General features: G+C 38.1%; 2 protein-coding genes across 2 annotated transcripts in view; one reads left to right on the top strand and one right to left on the bottom strand.

Annotated features, from left to right (window-relative positions):
• Positions 1–15,334, top strand: part of parp8 (poly (ADP-ribose) polymerase family, member 8) — a 34,984-nt gene extending 19,650 nt beyond the window's left edge. Inside the window, exons 12-26 of the mRNA XM_057356349.1 lie at positions 5,341–5,923; positions 6,392–6,445; positions 6,912–7,007; positions 7,452–7,544; positions 9,490–9,615; positions 9,717–9,782; positions 9,933–10,000; positions 10,176–10,224; positions 10,789–10,901; positions 11,349–11,421; positions 11,947–12,016; positions 12,101–12,174; positions 12,287–12,356; positions 12,445–12,529; positions 12,635–15,334. Coding sequence (XP_057212332.1) covers positions 5,341–5,923; positions 6,392–6,445; positions 6,912–7,007; positions 7,452–7,544; positions 9,490–9,615; positions 9,717–9,782; positions 9,933–10,000; positions 10,176–10,224; positions 10,789–10,901; positions 11,349–11,421; positions 11,947–12,016; positions 12,101–12,174; positions 12,287–12,356; positions 12,445–12,529; positions 12,635–12,737 — 1,723 coding nt within the window. The 3' untranslated portion in view covers positions 12,738–15,334. The remainder of the gene's footprint in view (positions 1–5,340; positions 5,924–6,391; positions 6,446–6,911; positions 7,008–7,451; positions 7,545–9,489; positions 9,616–9,716; positions 9,783–9,932; positions 10,001–10,175; positions 10,225–10,788; positions 10,902–11,348; positions 11,422–11,946; positions 12,017–12,100; positions 12,175–12,286; positions 12,357–12,444; positions 12,530–12,634) is intronic.
• A 299-nt stretch (positions 15,335–15,633) lies between these two features.
• si:dkey-3h3.3 (uncharacterized protein LOC100144568 homolog) lies at positions 15,634–19,034 on the bottom strand. The gene is made up of 4 exons (XM_057361716.1): positions 17,678–19,034; positions 16,564–17,514; positions 16,267–16,484; positions 15,634–16,174 (listed from the first exon to the last, which is right to left on the bottom strand). The coding sequence occupies exons 1-4, from the start codon at positions 17,699–17,701 to the stop codon at positions 16,105–16,107; spliced, it is 1,263 nt and encodes a 420-aa protein (XP_057217699.1). The 5' UTR covers positions 17,702–19,034; the 3' UTR covers positions 15,634–16,104.
• Positions 19,035–21,467: the final 2,433 nt, after the last annotated feature.

Genomic DNA, 21,467 nt, shown 5'->3' with positions numbered 1-21,467 from the left:
AGCAGGCATCATAGTTTGCTCACCGGTGCACGAGGGTAAGCAAATATTGCATTTAGCAATGTGTTAAGGGTCTCAATCGCTATATCACTGTCACAAAGCATATAATGAACTGCCAATATGAAGTATTAAAATGCGTATTCTCGTGTTGGAAATTCAACGATGCTGGTAATGGCGATTCTCTGAACAATCAGTGATCCAACCCAGTCTCAAGGCAGTTCGTGGCATAGGCACGAAATTTGGAATCTATTGATTCGTGTTCATGGACACGAATTTCCCCCTTTTTTCTATGTCAGTCAGCACGACTTTTAAAACATGGACCGCGTGTGTATGTACATTCATATACTGTATTTATAACCTGATATCAAAAGAAGTCGTACATATTTTAGGTGGTGGCTAACCAACACCTTACCTCACCCCAAACCCTAAAATCACAGCCACAAAGGCTAATTTTGCTAAAAACGCGAGTTTCAGGAGGTGGCAAAGCAATCATAAATGGCTACTCTAACCCCGCCCCTAAACCTAAGGTCACAGGGGCAAAGTCCTAGCAGGAAACAGGAATTGACAAGAATGAGCCACCTTGTAAAATAGGTATGAATTCCGATCAGATTGCGTTGATGTATATTTATACATATGAGAGATACTGCGTATTAAAATATGTAAAAGGTCGTGCTGACTGACACGAAAAAAGGTGGCAATTCATGTCACGAATACGAATGAATAGATTACAGTTCGTGACAATGTCACAAATTCCCTTGAGACTGTGTTGAGTGATATGTGTGTAACATTTTGGTATCAGTATGGTGAGCTTGGAACCTGAACCAATGTGGTACTAAAAAGTATTACACCGTGTCCTAACCAAATGTGATGCGATGAGATTCCTGCGATAAACAATTTGACTGTCTATCTATACCGAACGCGGAGAAGGGGCGGGACGCAAAAATCAATCACAAAACACAGCCTATCACAGCAGTTTTTCTCTGTCCACGCACCCTCTCACACTACAGCCAGTGTTGCCAGATTGGGCAGGTTCCCGCCCAGTTGACCCTTCGCTAAGCCCCGCCCTCCTTAGTTACTGTTGCTACGCCTGTCAAGCTTTCACGCCTGGCAAATGTATTACAGTATGTATGCACCGGTGTCAGACATTCCCAAGGAGATAATTAGTAATTTTTGGCGAACATGTGACATATCTGAGAGAGCAAGACAAAAGGGACTGCAGTGTGCATTCGAGGGATATATCCACGACATATGCAACCGATTAGAACATAATTTAATAAAAATTGATGCTAAAGACTCTGAATGATAACATTCTCCCGCTTATATTTTTAGTAGCGCGCCAGGCTACTGCTCACACGTCGTGGGTCTAATCCTGTGGTTCTCAAACTTTTTCGTTGTAAGGCCCCCTTTGTGTAGAGTGCATCGCTTTGCTGCCCCCCAAATAAAGATTTATAATCTTAAATTTGACATTTTTATTTAAACAAAAACATATTCGGTTATACAATGCTGAAACATCAATTCTTTTGTCTGGTGGTCTTATTTTTCTGATGTTTGATTGCATAAAATCTATGATCAATAATATTTTATAAAATGCCACAAAATCTGTGGCCCCCAGGGGCCACGGCCCCCAGTTTGAGAACTACTGGTCTAATCTACACGGTGGACCTGGCAAGAGCCAGAGATGCTGCGCTGAGCCATACATCATCAACAACACGAACAAATTTCCGTCTTGCCTTTAATCATCTTATGTAACGTTCAAATATATGCATTATGAACAACCGTCATTATTTCCAAGCAATGATGTGCTGAGTTAGCTAGCTAGCTAACATTAGCGTGCTCTTACCTTGGAGCAAACATAGGTGTTTTTGTTAATCCTGTCGACCTTTAGTGGGACATTCTAAAACGCTTAACGTGAAAACCGCTTAACGTACCTAAACAGCGATAAAAAAAAACAAGTTTCTGTCAAATTTTACTTCTAATAAACACATGCTGCTGTCAAAAGAACGAGCTCTTGGTCCGCGGATAAAGTGAATATCACGTTAAGCGTTCTCACCATAGAAGTCCATTATAAGAGAAAACAGCTTAACGTGGCTTAGATAAATTTCTGTCATTTTAGTTGTAATTAATACTTCAAAAGCCACCGTGCATTGTGTTGAAAAGTGGCGTAGCCTACTCTTTATGCCCTGTCTGAAACCAATATTAAGAAATGAGGCTGAAAGTTAATAAAGTTGCTAACTCCTGGCTTCAGTGTTGTTACATCGAGCTGAATAGCCTGTGGAGCAAACTAGAGCAAAACAGCACAAATGTTTCTAAAAGCTCTGATAAAAAGGGACAGAAATATAAATGAGATGATACAGCGCGTTCTTGTGGCACGAATGCTCACGTGGCTATTGCGTCAGTAGGCTAACTGGCGTTGCCGTTTAGCCGCGGACCAAGAGCTCGTTCTTTTGACAGCAGCAAGTGTTTAATACAAGGAAGGTTTGACAGAAATTTGGTTTTCCTTGATCGTTGTTTAGGTACGTTAAGCTACGTTAATCATTTTTCACATTAAGCGTTTTAGAATGTCCCACATTTAGTTGTGAATGAGGCCTTCCGCACTGCTTGATCCACGTCCGGCATTTCTCCCCTTGGGTTTTAGGTTTCGGGAAGGGAAAAAATTCCACCACCCCGTCCAAACTTTTAGAATACTGGCTATCAGATTTACACAATCCATACGTACAATGCATCGGCATGTTTCCCTCGCTCGAAAGCTTGACAGACCTCCCGCGCCTAGTTACGGTTGCTAAACCATGATTGGCCTGTGGCGGTTTTCGGGCGTGGCTTAGCAAAGGGTCAATTGGGCAGTTTTGAATTTGATTGTGCGGGTAATAATTGGCTTGGGCGGGTGGACAAAATTTGGGCGGATTTGGGATCAGTTTGGCGGGTTTGAAACATGTACAATGTATAGGCATATTATTTAACAAAACCCAAGTGTGCGTGTACTCCATCCAATACGCCCTTTTCACATGACGTCACACATCTTCCGTTCTGCCGCGAAGCAGTGTATCATTACTTCCGCTAGCACTCCAGTTCATAAGGTGGTGGTAATGCACCTATAAGCTGATTTGCCAACCGCCAGTAAAACTCAAGAAGAAGAAGAAGTTACTTCCGCTAGCGCCTCAGAATGGAGTTTACCAAGTGGCTTGCACATCTGCCACAAATACGTCTAGATGATGTACAACGTCTTGCAGACAAATTTTCGCTAACGACAAGATCAAAGCTAGAGAAAGGATACAAATTCTTCGTTGAACAGTACCTGTTTGATTATGAAGGTAAGTGTTTTGTTTTCTTTTTGTGTTAGCGAAGGTGCTAGGATAAGTACTTGAATACGTGTTCTGTCAGTTTTTTTCTCACTGTTGTTAAATTCCAGCGCGACGGCAAAACGGAAGTTCTTCTTCTTCTTCTTCTTCTTGTTTGTTGCAAGACGGATGTTATGATACACTGCTTTGCGAAAAGGCGGAAGTTAAGTGACGTCATTGTGAAAAGGGCGTATTAGTAATCGTAACGTTACTAAACACGCCCACTGACGAGGTCGCAGGCAGCTCGCTGGCTAACCCGCGGCTTTTAGCCAATCACGAGTGATAGTTTGCCACCGCCAAAGACAGTTTTGCAACCGCCAAAAGAGAAGAAGCAGCCAGCACTCAGCGGGAAATATAAACAGTCAATATGCCGAAGTCTAAGTGGGCAAAATATAAAAAATGTTACAGAAAGGAGTGGGGGAGTGATTCTGAAAAGTTGCGTTCAGCTGTGTTCTTCAGCATCCTGTCAGTTACAATTGACACCCTGTTACTGATCTGCATTTAAAGGTAACGTTAGGCTTAAGATCTCCCTCTCTCTCTCTGTCTGTCTGTCTGTCTGTCTCGCTCTTACTTACACACCTGTTTATAATGAGTAAAATGTAGTAATAATAGTAGTTAAAATAATATTTGAAGTATAAAATATAATTTCAATACACATTGTTGAACTCGTTATTAACGAATTGGGTATGTGAATGATCTTTAAACTAAATCTACACTGTAAAAGTGCATTGTGTGTGGTGTGAGGGCGGGGCCATGGGCCATAGATGTGAACGTCTTATGTTGTCATTTTGTTACTGTGGTTCCGTTGCTGTTGGTGTATGTCGCTAGCCATAGCATGGTACATTAATTGTGGCATTTAAAATAGCTAAATATTGATCAAATTTAACCTAATATTAATCAAATATTTTGGGCGGTTTTGTGTGCGTTTGGGCGGGTTTTGGACCGTTTTTGGGCTGGAAACCTTCAACTTTATCTGGCAACACTGACTACAGCTGAAGAGTGCACATAGAGAGATGCGTCCTGTTCTCATGCTCGTCGCGCAACGCTGTCACAGCTGGTTAGGGCAAAACCTCTGATTAACATGGAAAAGATACATTTTATCGCGTGTCGTAGTGTCACATCGTGTTTGGTTGGGACACGGTGTTAGGTACTAGGTACTCTACACAGTGGAAACCCCCCAAAGTGAGCTGTACCGTACCGTACGTAGTATGCAGTGGAGAAGCGCCATACGGTTGAATTTGTGACCCAGCTAGTGAAAACCCAGCAAAAGTAATTTTCTGTGATTTACTGTTTTCTACATAAAACCCTTCTAAATAATGTAATATGTAATCTTAATATATTTTTTATCGACGGAGTAAGACCATGTCAATTATAGTAAATATGGCATGCAGTTCAGCCAGAAATATTCGTATCGTCACATCATCGTCTTTATGAAATCTTGTATGTCCAAATTCACAGTTTTTCAGGAAATGTATAAAAACACTGTACCTTTTAAATGATTAAATACTGTCTGCCAAAGTTGACAAGCACTTTTTAAAAACTTTTTATCGTTTAGATATTTGCAAAACCCAGTGTCAAACATAAAGGGTGACTAATAATAATGATTTATGGCAAAAACATGACAAACTACGACGATACAAGGTTTAGAAGGACAGCAGCGTTAACTTGTATGTATGTATGTACAGTACATATATGTTAATTCGAATTCAAAATGCTGAAAGAGGATGTCTCATCCTCTCATTATAAAGAATAAATGATAAAGCAATTGGTCAACAATGATTAATGCTTTGTTTCCCATTAACTCTCAAAATCACAGCATACAGTAGCTAATGAGCACGAGAAACATACATTCCCACTGTGAACTATACAGACTTCAAGTTGAAAAATGTAATCATGTAAATCAGACAATGAGGCGTCTGGAAATGTGCAAGATTTGCACAAGTATAATTGCACAACATCCTCTTGTGTTCCATTGTTTGATTAATCTGTCGGTCTTTTGAAAACTCAGATCCCCCAGCTACCCTCCTCCCGGCTGTGTGAAAAGCAAAAAGAAGCTCAAACCCGAGCAAGATGGTGTGTCAAAATCCCACCGTCTGTTGCGCCGAACGTGTTCAAGCACGGTGAAGCCAGAAATGGACAGCTGCGTCGGCAAGTCCCACAAGCTGCTGAGCCACTCCCTCTCCAGCGACCCACGCATGGAGCAACATCAGCCCCTCAAACAGCCCCACCGGCTGCTGCCGAGGCCCTGCTCGACTGCTGTGAAACCGGAGGACTGCCCCCCGCTGCGGCCTCACAAACTGTCGCCGCGGGCGAGCGCGCCGGAGCCTCGCTGCGAACACGCTGCGGGCAGCAACGATGGCGGTGCTTTGAAGCCCAACCGGCTCCTGAGTCGCTCGTGCTCGGGCAGCGTTCGGACTGAAGAGCTGGACGGCTTGAAGCACCACCACCGTCTGCTCAGCAGGTCTTACTCCAGCAGCACCAAGATAGGCAAAACGGACATCTTTAAAGAGCCTGTCACCGAGAGCAGACGCCTCTCCCTTACCTCAGGGCTTATCGGCATCCTGGCCCCTTCACTCTCTTCCACACCTCAGGTGATGAGTCTCAGAAAATACAAGTGATGAGGTTCTTATAGACATGCTTATTGTGATTGGCTGTTTGCTGTTGCCTAATAAGTTCAAGAACACATGATTATTAGTGGTTTGTACTGTTTGTAATAAGCACGTTTATTTAACGTGCGTAACTTTATATATATAAAATGCTTAGTTAGATCCTATTAGACATCTCTAAGTAAGCCATTTGGATGTTCACCAATGGTAGATGAGGGGGCTATTGGGAAACCTGTTAGAAATCTCATTATTGCCGCTGAAATTGTAGAAATTGAAACTGCAGATTTAAAGTGAAAATTAGAGTAAATTGGTAATTTCTCTGACCAGGCATGGATGAGAGTTTCAGAGACAGAAGTTTGTGCCAACAGTTTAATTTTTAGCTTTAGGTGTTGAAAACTATTTTGTGTATTCAGTTTAGAGGGAGTTCATACATTTTTCTGTCTTCTTGAGTAGCCAAACTTTGGAGCCAAATCCATTCCAGTCAGAGACCGAGGCTTCCTTGTGCAGGTAAAATCTAATAGTTCTATACTTCCTCATTCTGTTACCTCATTAATCAAACAGTATTATGGACTTTATTCATACATGTATTTAAAGAAATAGTTCACCCAGAAATTAAAATTTTCGTTATTTATCACTCTCACGCCATTCCTAGATATACAAACTGAGTCATTAAAAAAATATATTTGTAATGTGATTGGATGGTCCCTATTTTTTTTAAAGCACACACACACAAAACTAATAAGTTGCATAAAAGTATTCACATGACTACTTTTTATGTTCCTTACAAAGCTAAAGAATAATGTATGGGCTTTCTAAATATCTAATATTATAAAAATACGTATGGGTGAAATGACATGGGGGTGAGCATTTTGGGGGTGGTGAACTTTTCTTGCACTTGTGTGTTATTGTTGGAGTTCTTTTACAGTACTGCATTACAGTACTCTATATATGTTCCCTTCTCATGTAAATGCAGACTATAGAGTACGCAGAACAGCGTATCCCCGTACTGAATGAGTTCTGTGTGGTCTGTGATGAACCTCATGTGTTCCAAAATGGACCAATGCTCAGAGTAAGTCTTTACTAGCACGACTGAAACTGTGTCAATGCTCTTTACACTGAACGTATTTAACAAAGACGCTCTTATGTGTTTACAACTTAATGTAATACTTTTTAACACCTTTTCTTTAAAGAAAACCTCTTAAAGCTCCAATTCATATGGGTTTGCCTCTATATTGCCATCTCTGTATGAAACATACAATCGCATGTTACTTGACATGCTCATCCTTATGAGGGTTAAAGTAAAATAAATGAAAATCCAACAGCTCAAATAAACCATTAATCATTAATAAAATAAATCATTAAGCTTAACTATGTGACATTTTTGACCATGTGCTTGCTCAATAACTAATTCCTCTTTGTAAAAAAAAAATGCAGCACTAAGAAGCACATTTTTATATATTTATGAAATAGTTTACTAGTGGCAAATATTGGTACATTTTTTGTGTTTTTGCAGCCCACAGTGTGTGAGAGAGAGTTGTGTGTATTCGCCTTCCAAACGCTAGGGGTCATGAATGAGGCTGCCGATGAGATTGCCACTGGTGCTCAGGTATACAACTTGCTTTCAGTCATTCTTATACCGTGTCTACACTGGACGAGGCACGATGCGACAAAAGACAATTGAACGCATTCGAACCCATTAAAAATGTTGTCCACACTGGATGCGGTGGGACGCGACAATCCCATTAGAACAAGCCGCGTGTCGTGTCGTGTCAGGTCCGGTGTGGACACGGTGTATTGCAGAACTTAGATTGAACATGAAATTAATTGACACATTTTCTCTCTTTTTACACTGACCAAAATTATAAACGCAACACTTTTGTTTTTGCCCCCATTTTTCATGAGCTGAACTCAAAGATCTAAGACTTTTTCTATGTACACAAAAGGACTATTTCTCTCAAATATTGTTCACAAATCTGTCAAAATCTGTGTTAGTGAGCACTTCTCCTTTGCCGAGATAATCCATCCACCTCACAGGTGTGGCATATCAAGATGCTGATTAGACAGCATGATTATTGCACAGGTGTGCCATAGGCTGGCCACAATAAAAGGCCACTCTAAAATGTGCAGTTTTATCACACAGCATAATGCCACAGATGTCGCAAGTTTTGAGGGAGCGTGCAATTGTCATGCTGACTGCAGGAATGTCCACCAGTTCTGTTTCCTGTGAATTGAATGTTCATTTCTCTACCATAAGCCGTCTCCGAAGGCGTTTCAGAGAATTTGGCAGTACATCCAACCGGCCTCACAACCACAGACCACGTGTAACCACACCAGCCCAGGACCTCCACATCCAACATCTTCACCTCCAAGATCGTCTGAGACCAGCCACCCGGACAGCTGCTGCAACAGTCGGTTTGCATAACCAAAGAATTTCTGCACAAACTGTCAGAAACCGTCTCGGGGAAGCTCATCTGCATGCTCATCGTCCTCATCGGGGTCTCGACCTGACTGCAAGTTCGTCATCGTAACCAACTTGAGTGGGCAAATGCTCACATTCGATGGTGTCTGGCACTTTGGAGAGGTGTTCTCTTCACGGATGAATCCCAGGGCAGATGGCAGACAGCGTGTATGGCGTCGTGTGGGTGAGCGGTTTGCTGATGTCAACATTGTGGATCGTGTGGCCCATGGTGGCGGTGGGGTTATGGTATGGGCAGGCGTATGTTATGGACAACGAACACAGGTGCATTTTATTGATGGCATTTTGAATGCACAGAGATACTGTGACGATATCCTGAGGCCCATTGTTGTGCCATTCATCCATGACCATCACCTCATGTTGCAGCATGATAATGCACGGCCCCATGTTGCAAGGATCTGTACACAATTCCGGGAAGCTGAAAACATCCCAGTTCTTGCATGGCCAGCATACTCATCGGACATGTCACCCATTGAGCATGTTTGGGATGCTCTGGATCGGTGTATTCAGCCTGTTCCAGTTCCTGCCAATATCCAGCAACTTCGCCCAGCCATTGAAGAGGAGTGGACCACAGGCCACAATCAACAACCCGATCAACTCTATGCGAAGGAGATGTGTTGCACTGCGTGAGGCAAATGGTAGTCACACCAGATACTGACTGGATTTCGGACCCCCCGGATCCCCCCCAATACAGTAAAACTGCACATTTTAGAGTGGCCTTTTATTGTGGCCAGCCTAAGGCACACCTGTGCAATAATCATGCTGTCTAATCAGCATCTTGATATGCCACACCTGTGAGGTGGATGGATTATCTCAGCAAAGGAGAAGTGCTCACCAACACAGATTTAGACAGATTTGTGAACAATATTTGAGAGAAATAGGCCTTTTGTGTACATAGAAAAAGTCTTAGATCTTTGAGTTCAGCTCATGAAAAATGGGGGCAAAAACAAAAGTGTTGCGTTTATAATTTTGGTCAGTGTATGTTTTAACCAAATGTATTGAATCACGGTTTTAAATCTGATTCAGCATCAAGTCATTCTGTAACAAATTAACCAGTCTCTATTTGTAATGGCAGGTAGTAGACCTACTGGTCTCCATGTGCCGATCTGCACTGGAGTCTCCAAGGAAAGTTGTCATTTTTGAGCCATATCCCTCTGTGGTGGATCCTAATGACTCACAAGCACTTGCCTTCAACCCCAGAGTACTTCTTCATATATCTCACTAAGAACATTTAACATCAAATTTACTCATTAGTGTAATGTGAATATTATATGCAACATTCATTATTGGATTTTCTTTCAGAAAAAGGACTATGATCGAGTGATGAGAGCTCTTGACAGTATCGCATCTATCAGAGAAATGACACAGGTAAATGAACGTTTTCTTTTTTATTGTTTTAAAGCTGAGGTGTGAAAATGTATGTACGTTGACAGGGAACTAAACCAGTATTATGAATAAAATGTATTAGCCTCATCAGAATGACATAACATGTTGACCATTAACATTTCTGCTGCACAGGCTCCGTACCTGGAGATAAAGAAGCAAATGGACAAGCACGATCCACTGGCTCATCCACTGCTGCAGTGGTATGACACAATAACACTTAAAACAGTATCTATCGTTTAAGGATCTGTTAATATCACAGTAGCATTACACACTGTACATTTGTCAGTCAGTGTAAGCTTATGAAGTACTATTATTTGATAAAGACAGAGGTTGTGGGGAATATGACATGGTTGATGAAGTCACTTTTCTTTACAGGGTGATATCCAGTAACAGGTCACACATAGTGAAGCTTACTGTTACTAGAGTAAGTCTTCTATCTTTTTTATTTCTATTAGAAAATAGAAAGAAAATGTGTTTCTGAGATCTATTCTAGTCATCCAGGTTAAGATGATGAAGATGATCAGAGTTAATCATGTAATGATTATACAGACAGAACACTGAATGTTATAGAAAATAGAAGTTTTTTTTATGGCTTAAAGTGATACTTCACCCAAAATGAAAAATCTGTCATCATTTACTCACCTTTGAGTTCTTTCAAATCTGTATAAATTCCGTTCACTTAGTAGGAAAAAATACTTTATAATTGTATTTGTCCTGTTGAACACAAAATAATATATTTTGAAGAATGTCGGACAGCAAACAGTTCTGGGGCACGTTTGACTACTATGGTAGTCAATGGAGGGCATAATCTGTCTGGTTATAAGCATTCTTCCAAATATCTTTCTCTGTGTTCATCAGAACAAATAAACTTATACAGATTTGAAACAACTCGAGGGTGAGTAAATGATGACAGAATTTTCATTTTTGGGTGAAGTATCACTTTAATGTCTCAAGAATATGTACGTATGTCTCGTTTCTATCACGACAGCAACTGAAGTTCATGCACACACCCCACCAGTTCCTCCTGCTCAGCAGTCCACCTGCCAAAGAATCCAACTTTCGAGCTGCCAAAGGCCTCTTCGGGAGTACCTTTGCCTTTCAGTAGGTTACATATTAAACACCTAGTATAGATGAAAGGATATTAAAACCCTTAGTTGCCTCTTTTATGACAAGATTCTTGTAGTTGTTGCAGCTGGTATTAAACTAAAAAATGATATAATGGTAGAACGGCACAGTGGACACACAAAGTAGAGCCTTTGCCTCCTAGCACAAAATCTGGACCACTTAGTCACTTATTCTAGCCGAGAACCAAGGAAGGGCCGCTAGACAGATGTTTAAATCAAATACAATATAATAGCATGGATGATGTTTTAGACAAACATTACAGGTGAAAATTGGTGAAAAATTGTAAACTGTTATTACAAATAAAAATAAAACCACAGTTGTACAGACGTACAGCCATTTGTTGACTTAAAACACCAGACTCTGTATTAATTGTTTTGAATTCTGTAAAGAAAAACAGACTAATTTATTTTCTTTTACTAACAGTGGATCACACATAGAAAACTGGCACTCCATTCTGAGAAATGGTTTGGTCGTGGCATCAAACACAAGGCTTCAGGTATTCAGTTCTTGAAAGAGTATGCATATGCATATGGTTTCTATAGCCAAAGTTTTTAAAGTGACAAATTATGAAAGGCGTTGAGGGAAAAGATGGTTAATTTTTAAAAACATATTTTGATGTAATATATTTTTTATCTAATTAAATTATGGATGTTTAAATATAAATGTTAGTTCATATTTTACTGTTAATATCTAATTAAACTAGATGGACCAGAACAAAGATTTTTTGACAAAAAGATGGAATGATATATTCATGCCTAATACGATACTGTGTGTACAGTATACGTCTATAAGTTTAGAACACTACTATGCACATTTTTCTAAATACTGTATGTGTGAGTGGGAACCAAATATATGTGAAATGTCCAAATGTTTGGCATTTTTTCGGTAAAAGGTTTATTAATTACAAGATGATCCACCTTTTGCAGTGCCTTAAAACTGACGTTTTAGCAAAAATAAAAACAAAAAATCTTAGAAATTAGTTGAGTAATTCCGTACCAAACTGAAACATTGTTTTTTTCAGCTCCACGGCGCTATTTATGGCATTGGAATCTATCTCAGTCCATTATCAAGCATATCCTTTGGCTACTCAGGTTTTCATACCATACAGTACATTAAAAGCCTTAATCCATTTACACGAATGTATTTGTTTGACATTGTATGGCTTTTTTGAATAGGGATGAATAAAAAACAGCAGAAAGTTGCTTCAAAAGATGAAACCGCTGCCAATAAGTCCAGTATTCATTTGCAGGTATCTTTCATCACCTGACATGACATAATATACATGATACATTTCTTAAGGACTTGATGAAAATGCTCCACATGCATATAGCACAGACTAATTGTTTGGTATTTACTTTTAGTCACAGAAGAAAGGCCAGAACCCGCAGTTTCTGCAGAGTCGTAACCTGAAATGCATAGCCTTATGTGAAGGTTCAGTCTCTGACTCTAATGCACTTAACACAGATTTACACCATCATCTGTAATCTTCCATGTTAACTCTCCTTTCATTTCTTTATAGTTATTACATCTCCAGACCTGCACAAGCATGGTGACATCTGGGTAGTTCCAAACACAGATCATGTCTGCACACGTTTTTTCTTTGTGTAAGTACATTTCCCAGTATGCAGTATTTACAGTATACAGCATTCTTTACAGTATGTGTGTCTTATTTTGCTGTTTTCTTCATCTCTTTGTTTTTTATCAACTAGTTATGAGGACGGACAGGTAGGTGACACAAGTATAAACACACAGGACCCTGGTATTAACAGGGAGATCCTTCGAGTTATCGGCAATCAAACAGCTACCGGATAAGAGTTTTAACACAATACAGCTGCCTTGACCTCGTTCTCAAAGCTGGACATTTGAGCGCTGGAGGTCAACACCATATGTATTTTTGGTCACCACAGAAAACACAGAATAAAGAACATTCACAATCTCTGAAAGACACTATTTATACTATTCCCCTGGGATATACTGTACGTATATTTACACTGGCTATTCAAACTCTTACCATTTTGCTAAGTTTGTAAAACAAAAAGTACATTTTAGAAGAGCATGGTATGTCTTTCAGTTCAACTGATGGACTACTTATTTTTTGTAAAGAATGCAAAACAATGAAAACACTTTGAATAATATTTTGAGACTTTACTGGAGAAAATACAATATTCCTGTGCGGATATGCGCCATCTGACCTTGTTTACTAAGAGTTGTACTTGTTAAAGTACATTCATTTGTGTAAACAAAAGGTGTCTATATGCACTTTATTTTTCTTAATGTATGATAGCGGTTTCAAACTTCCATGTAATCCTAAATGCCTTTCAGAGACAGAAGTATCTATTGTTTGACAGTGCTGAACACAAGCAAGATCTTGAAGACAGTGTATTTGGAGATGATGACAAGTGTACATCTGTGTATGTCAAGCTACTTTAAAGTAGCTGTCAGTTTACAATATCTAAAGGTCTCCATTTAGAACTTGCCCAACCTGTCACTTCATCAACTATAATTCATTCAAAATATTCAAAGTATTTTTCATTGAGGAGTGAATATATAACAAGACATAAAAAGAGTATGAAAAAATGGAAAAACACAAGAAAAACAAACAAAAAAGACAATATATTTGGCAGCAACAAGTAAAAATAAGATGCATGCTGCTTTCCTTACCTTCTCAAACCATTTGGTTTTCTTTGGTATGATTCTAGAATTTTTGATAAAGAAAAAAGTTGGCACCCAATGGTAAGATGTCTTTGAATATTTCAATCCTTTTTTGTACTGTGATTTTAAGGCAGAATAAGTGTTTGCTGCTTTGGTTGTTTATACACTGTAATGTATTAACGGAAGGTTCAAATGTGTAAGTATTCTGTTTTTCAATTCTTTATAGTGATGTTTAGACATCTCTGTCGTTGTTTATTTTACTTTCCAAGCATAAATTAAATTGTTAAATTCACAAAATCTTTTCTTGAAAAGGAACGATAGTCACCTAATAATATAGGTATAAAGAATTTGTATATACAGGTGGCAGATGTGGTTGCAAATTTTTAATCTGTATTTAGAATGCCATTTGAGGAAATGCAACTTTTACAAGTGAAAATGTAGCAACACAAATGTTTTTCACTTATTCGTGGGCAGAATCATGAGTTTTCTTAAACTACAGGCACATTAAAATGTGGTATTTATCATTTTGTGTGCAGAAAAGCATTCTGTATTTAACATCCATGAAATGCTTGTTACTGTACATGATGTTAAGTTGCCATATATATTTCACTTGAACCCATTTACACATTTGACTACTTTCGCTTATTTCCAGAATGACTAACAGTGCATTTACGCTGAGTTGTTACAAACCATGGTTGGTTAAAATATGGACAGAACCAACTGTTAGGTTGTAAATTTACCATCATTGGGTAAAATCAACGCAGTATATGGCTGGTTTTGTCCATATTTTACCCAACATGAGTTTAAGGTGTTCCCTGGAAATCAAACCCATGGCCATACATCTAACACAATGCTCTACCAGCCGAGCTACAAAAACTCAATATTCCATTTTAGATTCAAGTGATCAGAATGTTAACAGCTTAGTATTACAATAAATCTAAGGTGAAAGTTAAATCAAGTATTGTCAAGTTTGTCATCACAAAAAGGGGATGGATGTAAGTTGTTCACAGATTTATCACTCTCGTGTTTGTGTATTACCTAAGTAGTTAAGGTAAAATAATTGTAAATGAGGTTTTAAAAGATCATTACCTTTGGGGTTTTCACACACTCGTCACAGCTGCTTCATAACAGCTTAACTTATTTACTTGACCATAATTGTTAAAAATGTTCATATGTGATAGCTGTCGGAAAAGTTTTGTACATTTCACACACTTTGGTGGAAAACCATGCTACTTAGCATTTGGTGCCTTACCGATACGGATTTAATGGCAAACGTGACAATACTGTCATATATGAAAATAGTGTAAATAATGCCACAACAACATGAAGGCCAAATATTTTCTGTACTATGTTTTTACTTTTACCTTATTTTGCGAACTGATCAAGCTTTTTGTCTTTTTACAAATTATGGAAATAGCAGCTTATGTACCTGTTTATGTTCATTAAATCCAGATTTGCCTATAATCATACACCTTTGCATTTTTTCTTTCTAACTGAAATTAGGAATACAATGAAAAATTACAATTACAGTACATGTTAATAAGTACTGCAGTATGCAGACAGTATCTTATTGTCATCTTTTATCCTCCACTTCATAATGCAAACAGTTAAATTTGTTCCAACCACAAAACCACTAAACAACATCCGTTCAAACAGTGAACAGCTGCAGAATGTGCCAGTGTACAAAAGAGAAAGACAGTAAATGACAAAGTAATTTTCATGGAATCTGCGAATTGCTTCAGACTGGCTGTTTAAATGTTTGTTCTTTGAGGCACAAATAAAATGTACTCTTTGGTTTGGCTGTTGTTGCTGCTCTTGAAGTAACTAGTGTATATATAGATACTCTTGGACACATTTAATAACAGATTATGGATTTCATGATCACTATTTTAAGTGGATGCATTCAGTGGGTCTTTCTTTGTTATTGTTTAATTACACTCTTGTCTAAAGAATATGTAGCATTACAACCGTGGTGTTCAGTCTTCACGTCACACTGACTCATTAAATGATATTTGCTATATAGTATTGATTTAATGATACTGCACAAAACATTTGTATAAACAAAACACCAAAATACTTTATTAGTATCACAAGTAAATACAGCAGTAGTGTTCAAAGTAAAACTAAACTAGCTATTTCTATTCATATGTGGCCCCATCATATTTTATATATTGAATATAATTTCCCCCAATGAAAAATGTTTTACCTTTTTTAAGCCATGTTTCTCCCAATTATTTACATATTGCCTCATGAAATTAAAATGTTATCATGTGTTTCTTGTTACCCACACTGACACTGTCTACACTAGTGCGTTTTCATTATACATCTTAAACTGTGATAACCAAATGTGTAAATAGAGAGAACATTATATGTTGTGCTGTGATCAAAAAGTCTAACTTAACATTTTAACACTAACTTAGATTTTATCCTTGTTTATTTAAACAGCTTCTGGTTGCATGAGAAATACATTCTGCTTCTGTAATAAGTTTAGTGTCCGTATAAGTTACTAGGTTAAATAGTAACAAATTCAATAAATTCCCTTTGCTTTCAGTTCATCTTGGACTCGTTTCAGGTACTCCGGATCCGGGTAACCGTAACTAAAATAAATAAAACACCATTATAACAGTCCATCTAAACATTGTTAAACAGTCATGTACGAAATTTCTAAACGCCCAAATTGTTTGCTTACTTTGTTGGTCCCCCAGTACGAGATGTTTTATGGTGAATGTCATTCCAGGTCACCACATTATTCCTTCCAGTGGTAGAGGAATGACCAATAGTGAAAGTGAGTCGCTGGTCAAATGCCCTTTCCAGAAGCTTCAGTACTTTCCTGCCCTCTGATGAATCAGGGAGGTAAGCGGTGCGAGCTGCTCCCTGGTAAGACCGGCCTGGGTTGGGGTGTTCATCCTGCGTAGTAAAATAACATTACAATGTGTAATATAAAGGTGTATTTTTGGTGGGAGCTGTATATTTTGGTGCATCTCACCTGCTGAATTCCGTTTGGTATGTGGTAGTTAATTATGATTGTTCCATATCTCTCATATCCAGGTAAGGATGAGTTATCCCTTGAGACATTCATGGTTCCTCCTTTCGGCTGTGTCCCCGTAAGACTGCCGTACATCTCTCCACAAACTGGACAAATAGGTTTTAGCTGGAAAGCACTCTTCAAACAGCCTTTACAAAAGCAGTGCTTGCATTTAGGCAAGACTTCACAGTCACCCTTCCTGATTGTATCTAGACAAATTGGACATGTCTCCTGTTTGGCTTCGACTGTTGTATTCTTTTGTATCACAGGTTGTATATCATGTGTACCATAGTGTCTTGCTGTATTTAGGACTTGGTTCCGTGAAGAGCCTTCATCACTTAAAAACGTCTCAAATCTCTCAAGGCTAATGAAGCTACCGGTCAGCATCAGCTTATCTCTACTGGTGTCGATCAGGAGATCTGGAAATTCTGCACTGAGCCGGTCCATCATTTTTGGATGTGAATCGTATTCTCGGGTTTGCAGCCCTGTTGCAGTTTTCTGATATAATGTTATGAACTCTTCTCGCGCAAGTTGAGCATGGATGTTCTCTCCAGTCAAAGACGAAAAGGTCACGTGTCTTTTGCGTTCTTCAAGTTCGACGTGATTCCTTTTGATTCTTTCAAACTGCTCCGGTTTTCTTTTTTTGATGTAACGCATGACAGTTTCATCAACCTCAAGTGCTTGAGCTGGTGGTAAGGAGCGACCTGCTATGGCGTAGCTTCTCGTATTCATCTCATCGTTTGAATGAACACTATATGTATCGTGTGCATTTAAATACTGAAACGTTTTATTTACGTCTTCGAATGTGCCGCTGGCAACCAAATAATCATCTTTACGTTCAGCTGTAACATTCGCGTCTTGAAGTAGGCGTCTGGTGGATGAATCGATATTAAGTTTCACTTTATTACATATCTGCAAAGAAGATGACACTGTAAAAACTGAAACAATAGGTGAGTATTTACAATATAATTTTGTAAGTTATTTTGTAATCTCTAACAAATAAGAACTTGACGTACCAACACATTTTTTTCTACACCCAACCAGTATTGTTTTATTTTTAGGCAAACTAACTTACCGCTCGTAATGGCGGGCTCGCCATCTCTTGTTACTACCAATGGCTTTCTGGAAGTTGTCAAGGTAATCAAAACAATACAGTTGGTACAAAACACCGCCACAAACTACATACGATAACAATAATGCAGATTGCCGAAAACCCTTTCCCATTCTTATCCATAAAAAAGAACAGTTTCCCTTTTCTTTTAATGTTGAACTGTCACTTAAATTATTGTTGTAGACTTTGACTCTAACCATACGGCGCTTTACTTTCATTTCTGAAACAGGAAATATGTTATGGGATCAGTGCATGGGGGTTATTGCTAGAAGGGATACATATCCGGCCGTAAGTGGTGCAAAATCTCGCCATATAATTACAATAAATTACATTAGCTAACGCCTACACCTACCCCAACCCCACACCTAACCTGACAATAATAAACAAATATTAATCAACTGTTTTTAGCGTGACAGAAAGTATGCGGTATTGAAGTGCGCATGCCCAGTGGAGGAAGCTGTATCGCTTCTAGTGAAAACCGTGAAGGGTTCTTTCTACCCGTATTCCCGCCTCCTGCGTCAGGGTTGGCTACTCACAAGCAGTCGGCGATTGGACAGTTGAGGTAGCCATAGCAACCACAACAAGTTTTCGCTCAAATGTAGCACCACCAGTAGGGGCAACGGTTATAGAGTTGAAAATGAGTGTATATTAGCATCATTATATGAAAATAGCACACAATGCTTCCGTAGTGGTATAACTTAAAATGAAAGAAACAGAATAGAACATAACATCTTAGGAGACTACATAAGAATTGTAAAATTATTACTTTTGGCTTGTCACTGGGACAGTATCCTCAAAAGTCTACCAAAACAATAAACCTTTCTAGCACACCGACTATTGCTAATCTATCAACCTATAACACACTCACTATAAAGATTGGGATTGGATAGAGATGTACAAATAATATTTTAAAGCAAAATGGAGGAAGTTATAAAAGTTGGGAACACTTTGTTGTATATTAATATTAGAATAATAGAACATGTTAAAAATAGTGTGAAGTGTGGAGACAATAAAATAGTTTTCGATTATTTGGATTTTCGGTTCAAACATCATCCAAAAAGTGTTTCAGTATGAAAACTCGCCACACCCACTTCAAATTTCTCTGGACAATTTCTAAAAAAATGAAAAATGGAAAGTCCAGTGATATTGCTTTAGAGTAACCACAAAATGGAGGAGATTGAGGAGGAAGTAAAATTATTAACATTGTCATTGAGGGACATGAGAATCATGATGCTACCGTAAGTAAAGTCAAATAAAATAATAGCAAACAAAACAAAATAAAAAAGAGCTGGAGGGTCAGTCAGGAGAAGATATAGGCCAGAGATCTCTTACACACAAATAATATAATGATTAAAATATATATATTTTAATATATATATTATAATATTTATATATATATATATAATATATTAATAAAAAATATAATTTAAACTCTCCTTTCCAGCAGCCTTACTCTTTGCCAGCATGCGGATCAAGCATTATCAATTATCATTATCAATCTGTGCACTTAGCTCATCACTTTACCACCACAGCCAAGGTCTCTACCAACATGCCAGCTAGAAGAACACTTTGTAAATGCAAAAAAACACTAACAACAACTAAACACACTGCAGGGTGCAAAAGAAAAAGAAAAGGAAAAAAGCATCCAAACTTTCGAACACACTACAAAATGACCCCTCCAGAACGTCTTTGGTAAAGCATCATCAGGAAACCCCATAGGACATCACTGGGGACTGTAAAATACCATTGAACACTACTATGGATTAAAAAAAGTCTGTGTGGTCACAATATTTATAGTTATTCAATTGTGTATGTGGTGCTAAAAATCTTAACCCTTTAACCTATAACAAAAACAGTCAAGTTCCGTTCAGATGTAAATTCTTCAGAAAAACACAAGATGGCAGTGGAGTTATTTGAGATAATCTGACGCAACGGCGCGTGCTCTGTCTATATGATCGCTAGATGGCAGAAGAGTTCGCTTTTGTGATAAACTGATAACAACCCAACCTGCTGTTTACTAATAAGGTTACAGTCAGACTTTGATTTCTACAACACACATCAAGCAAATTCATGCCAAAATCGATTGTTACAACACCTTCTCCTAATGTTTTTCCTTTCTGACCAGTAGCACTTAATAGCCTACATGGCAAAGGTTGGCTTACATTCGTCCGGCTCCCAAAACCCACATTTCTTCTTGCACTCATTGTTGGTCGTTGTTTGTATTAATTTACATTAAGCTTAAGATGGTAAATGGATGGAAAATGTATTTCTACATGTTCTACATGTTTTTCTTTATGTAAACTATTGGTTGCATTGCACGTCTGCGTCTAACTTGTAATTCTAAAGGGTGGACTCTAATTGGAGTGAGACTGGCACCAACGATGGTGCTGTCGGATATCACACAATCGGCCACCTGCACATGACACAAATTATGTGTCCCTACAAGACGACTCGTCAACGGCTATTTGGGACATTTCTGAAAGCAGGAGGACAGCCAGCCAAACGGGGCTCTCGTTCATCACAGTATGTATGCCTGTCTAGAGAAAGTAAACATTGTACATATGAGGAACTTCCTTCATTAAAGTATTATATTTTTGTCGTTTTTGTTAAAAATCGTTTTGTAAATGTAGTTAAAACGAATTTAGATGTTGTTAATGCAATAAATTGCAGCGTTTAAATTCATAGTCCGCAATATATGTTTAATTTATATTATATTGATATTATATAAAATAATTCTGATAATGTTCTGATAATGATGTGTAGGCTATTAAAATATTGTGTTGTGTTGTTTTAAAACAGTAAATAGATTTGAATGTATTGACGGAGACCGCACATCTCATTATTTAACATTAGCCTATTTAAATAGCACCGGTATAAATATTTTGTTAGAAAGTTGGCAGTTTATTGTGTGCTAAATATATATCTTAAATTTTTTTATATATAAAACAATTTCTACAAAACTTTTTCGTTTGTATTCCCTAGAGTTTCGACAGAGCAAAGCTATGAACACGGGCACAAGGATTTCATTTTAGAGTCAGAGCTGAATAGGCTTTAAAATGATTTAGCTATAAGTATATTTAAAATAAAACAAGTTACAGCAAAAGGATGACTAATTTTTAGGGGTGGATTATACATACATTTGATTCAAATGAATGGCAAATTAAATGGACCAAAAATGTACAATGCAACATTGTATTGATATACTCAATCAGGAAATTACGAGGACCTATAATAGGCTACTAAAACTAAAATACTATAAACAAAATAAAAAAATACTATAAACTTTTACAATATTACAAATAATAATTATACATAACAAAACAGTAATAAGCCATGAACGATATAAAAAAAATAATAACAAAATCAATGATTAAAACATTAATTTGCCTTTGCATCTTTTATTTTATACGGTAAAATGATTTTATTGTTGTGCTTTGTAACAGTGTCCTTTTAATAAAGATAACGTCATTCAGATGTTAACTCTAGACTGCTGTAAGTCTGTTCGTATAAGAATAGAAAATGTTCCGTTCTAAGAGAGCCATTATTTAGATTCGCCTTGACACGCTGACAGATTTATGTATCCCTCAAATCGATTTGCGCAAAATGCTCGAAATCGCCGTGTTGCTGCAAGCAGGACGCTGAGTCTGCAAACGCGTGTAGAGCGCTGCATAAAATATCAGCCAATGCCCCTGTCCAAACACAACCAGCTCGATATTGAAAGTATCACTGCCAGTCCTCAGATAGCGCCGATCCC

This window comes from Triplophysa rosa, linkage group LG2 (assembly GCF_024868665.1).
Source record: "Triplophysa rosa linkage group LG2, Trosa_1v2, whole genome shotgun sequence".
NCBI classification, from domain to species: domain Eukaryota; kingdom Metazoa; phylum Chordata; class Actinopteri; order Cypriniformes; family Nemacheilidae; genus Triplophysa; species Triplophysa rosa.
The sequence above is the reverse complement of the archived record's forward strand: the minus strand, read 5'-3'. Positions and strand labels throughout refer to the sequence as shown.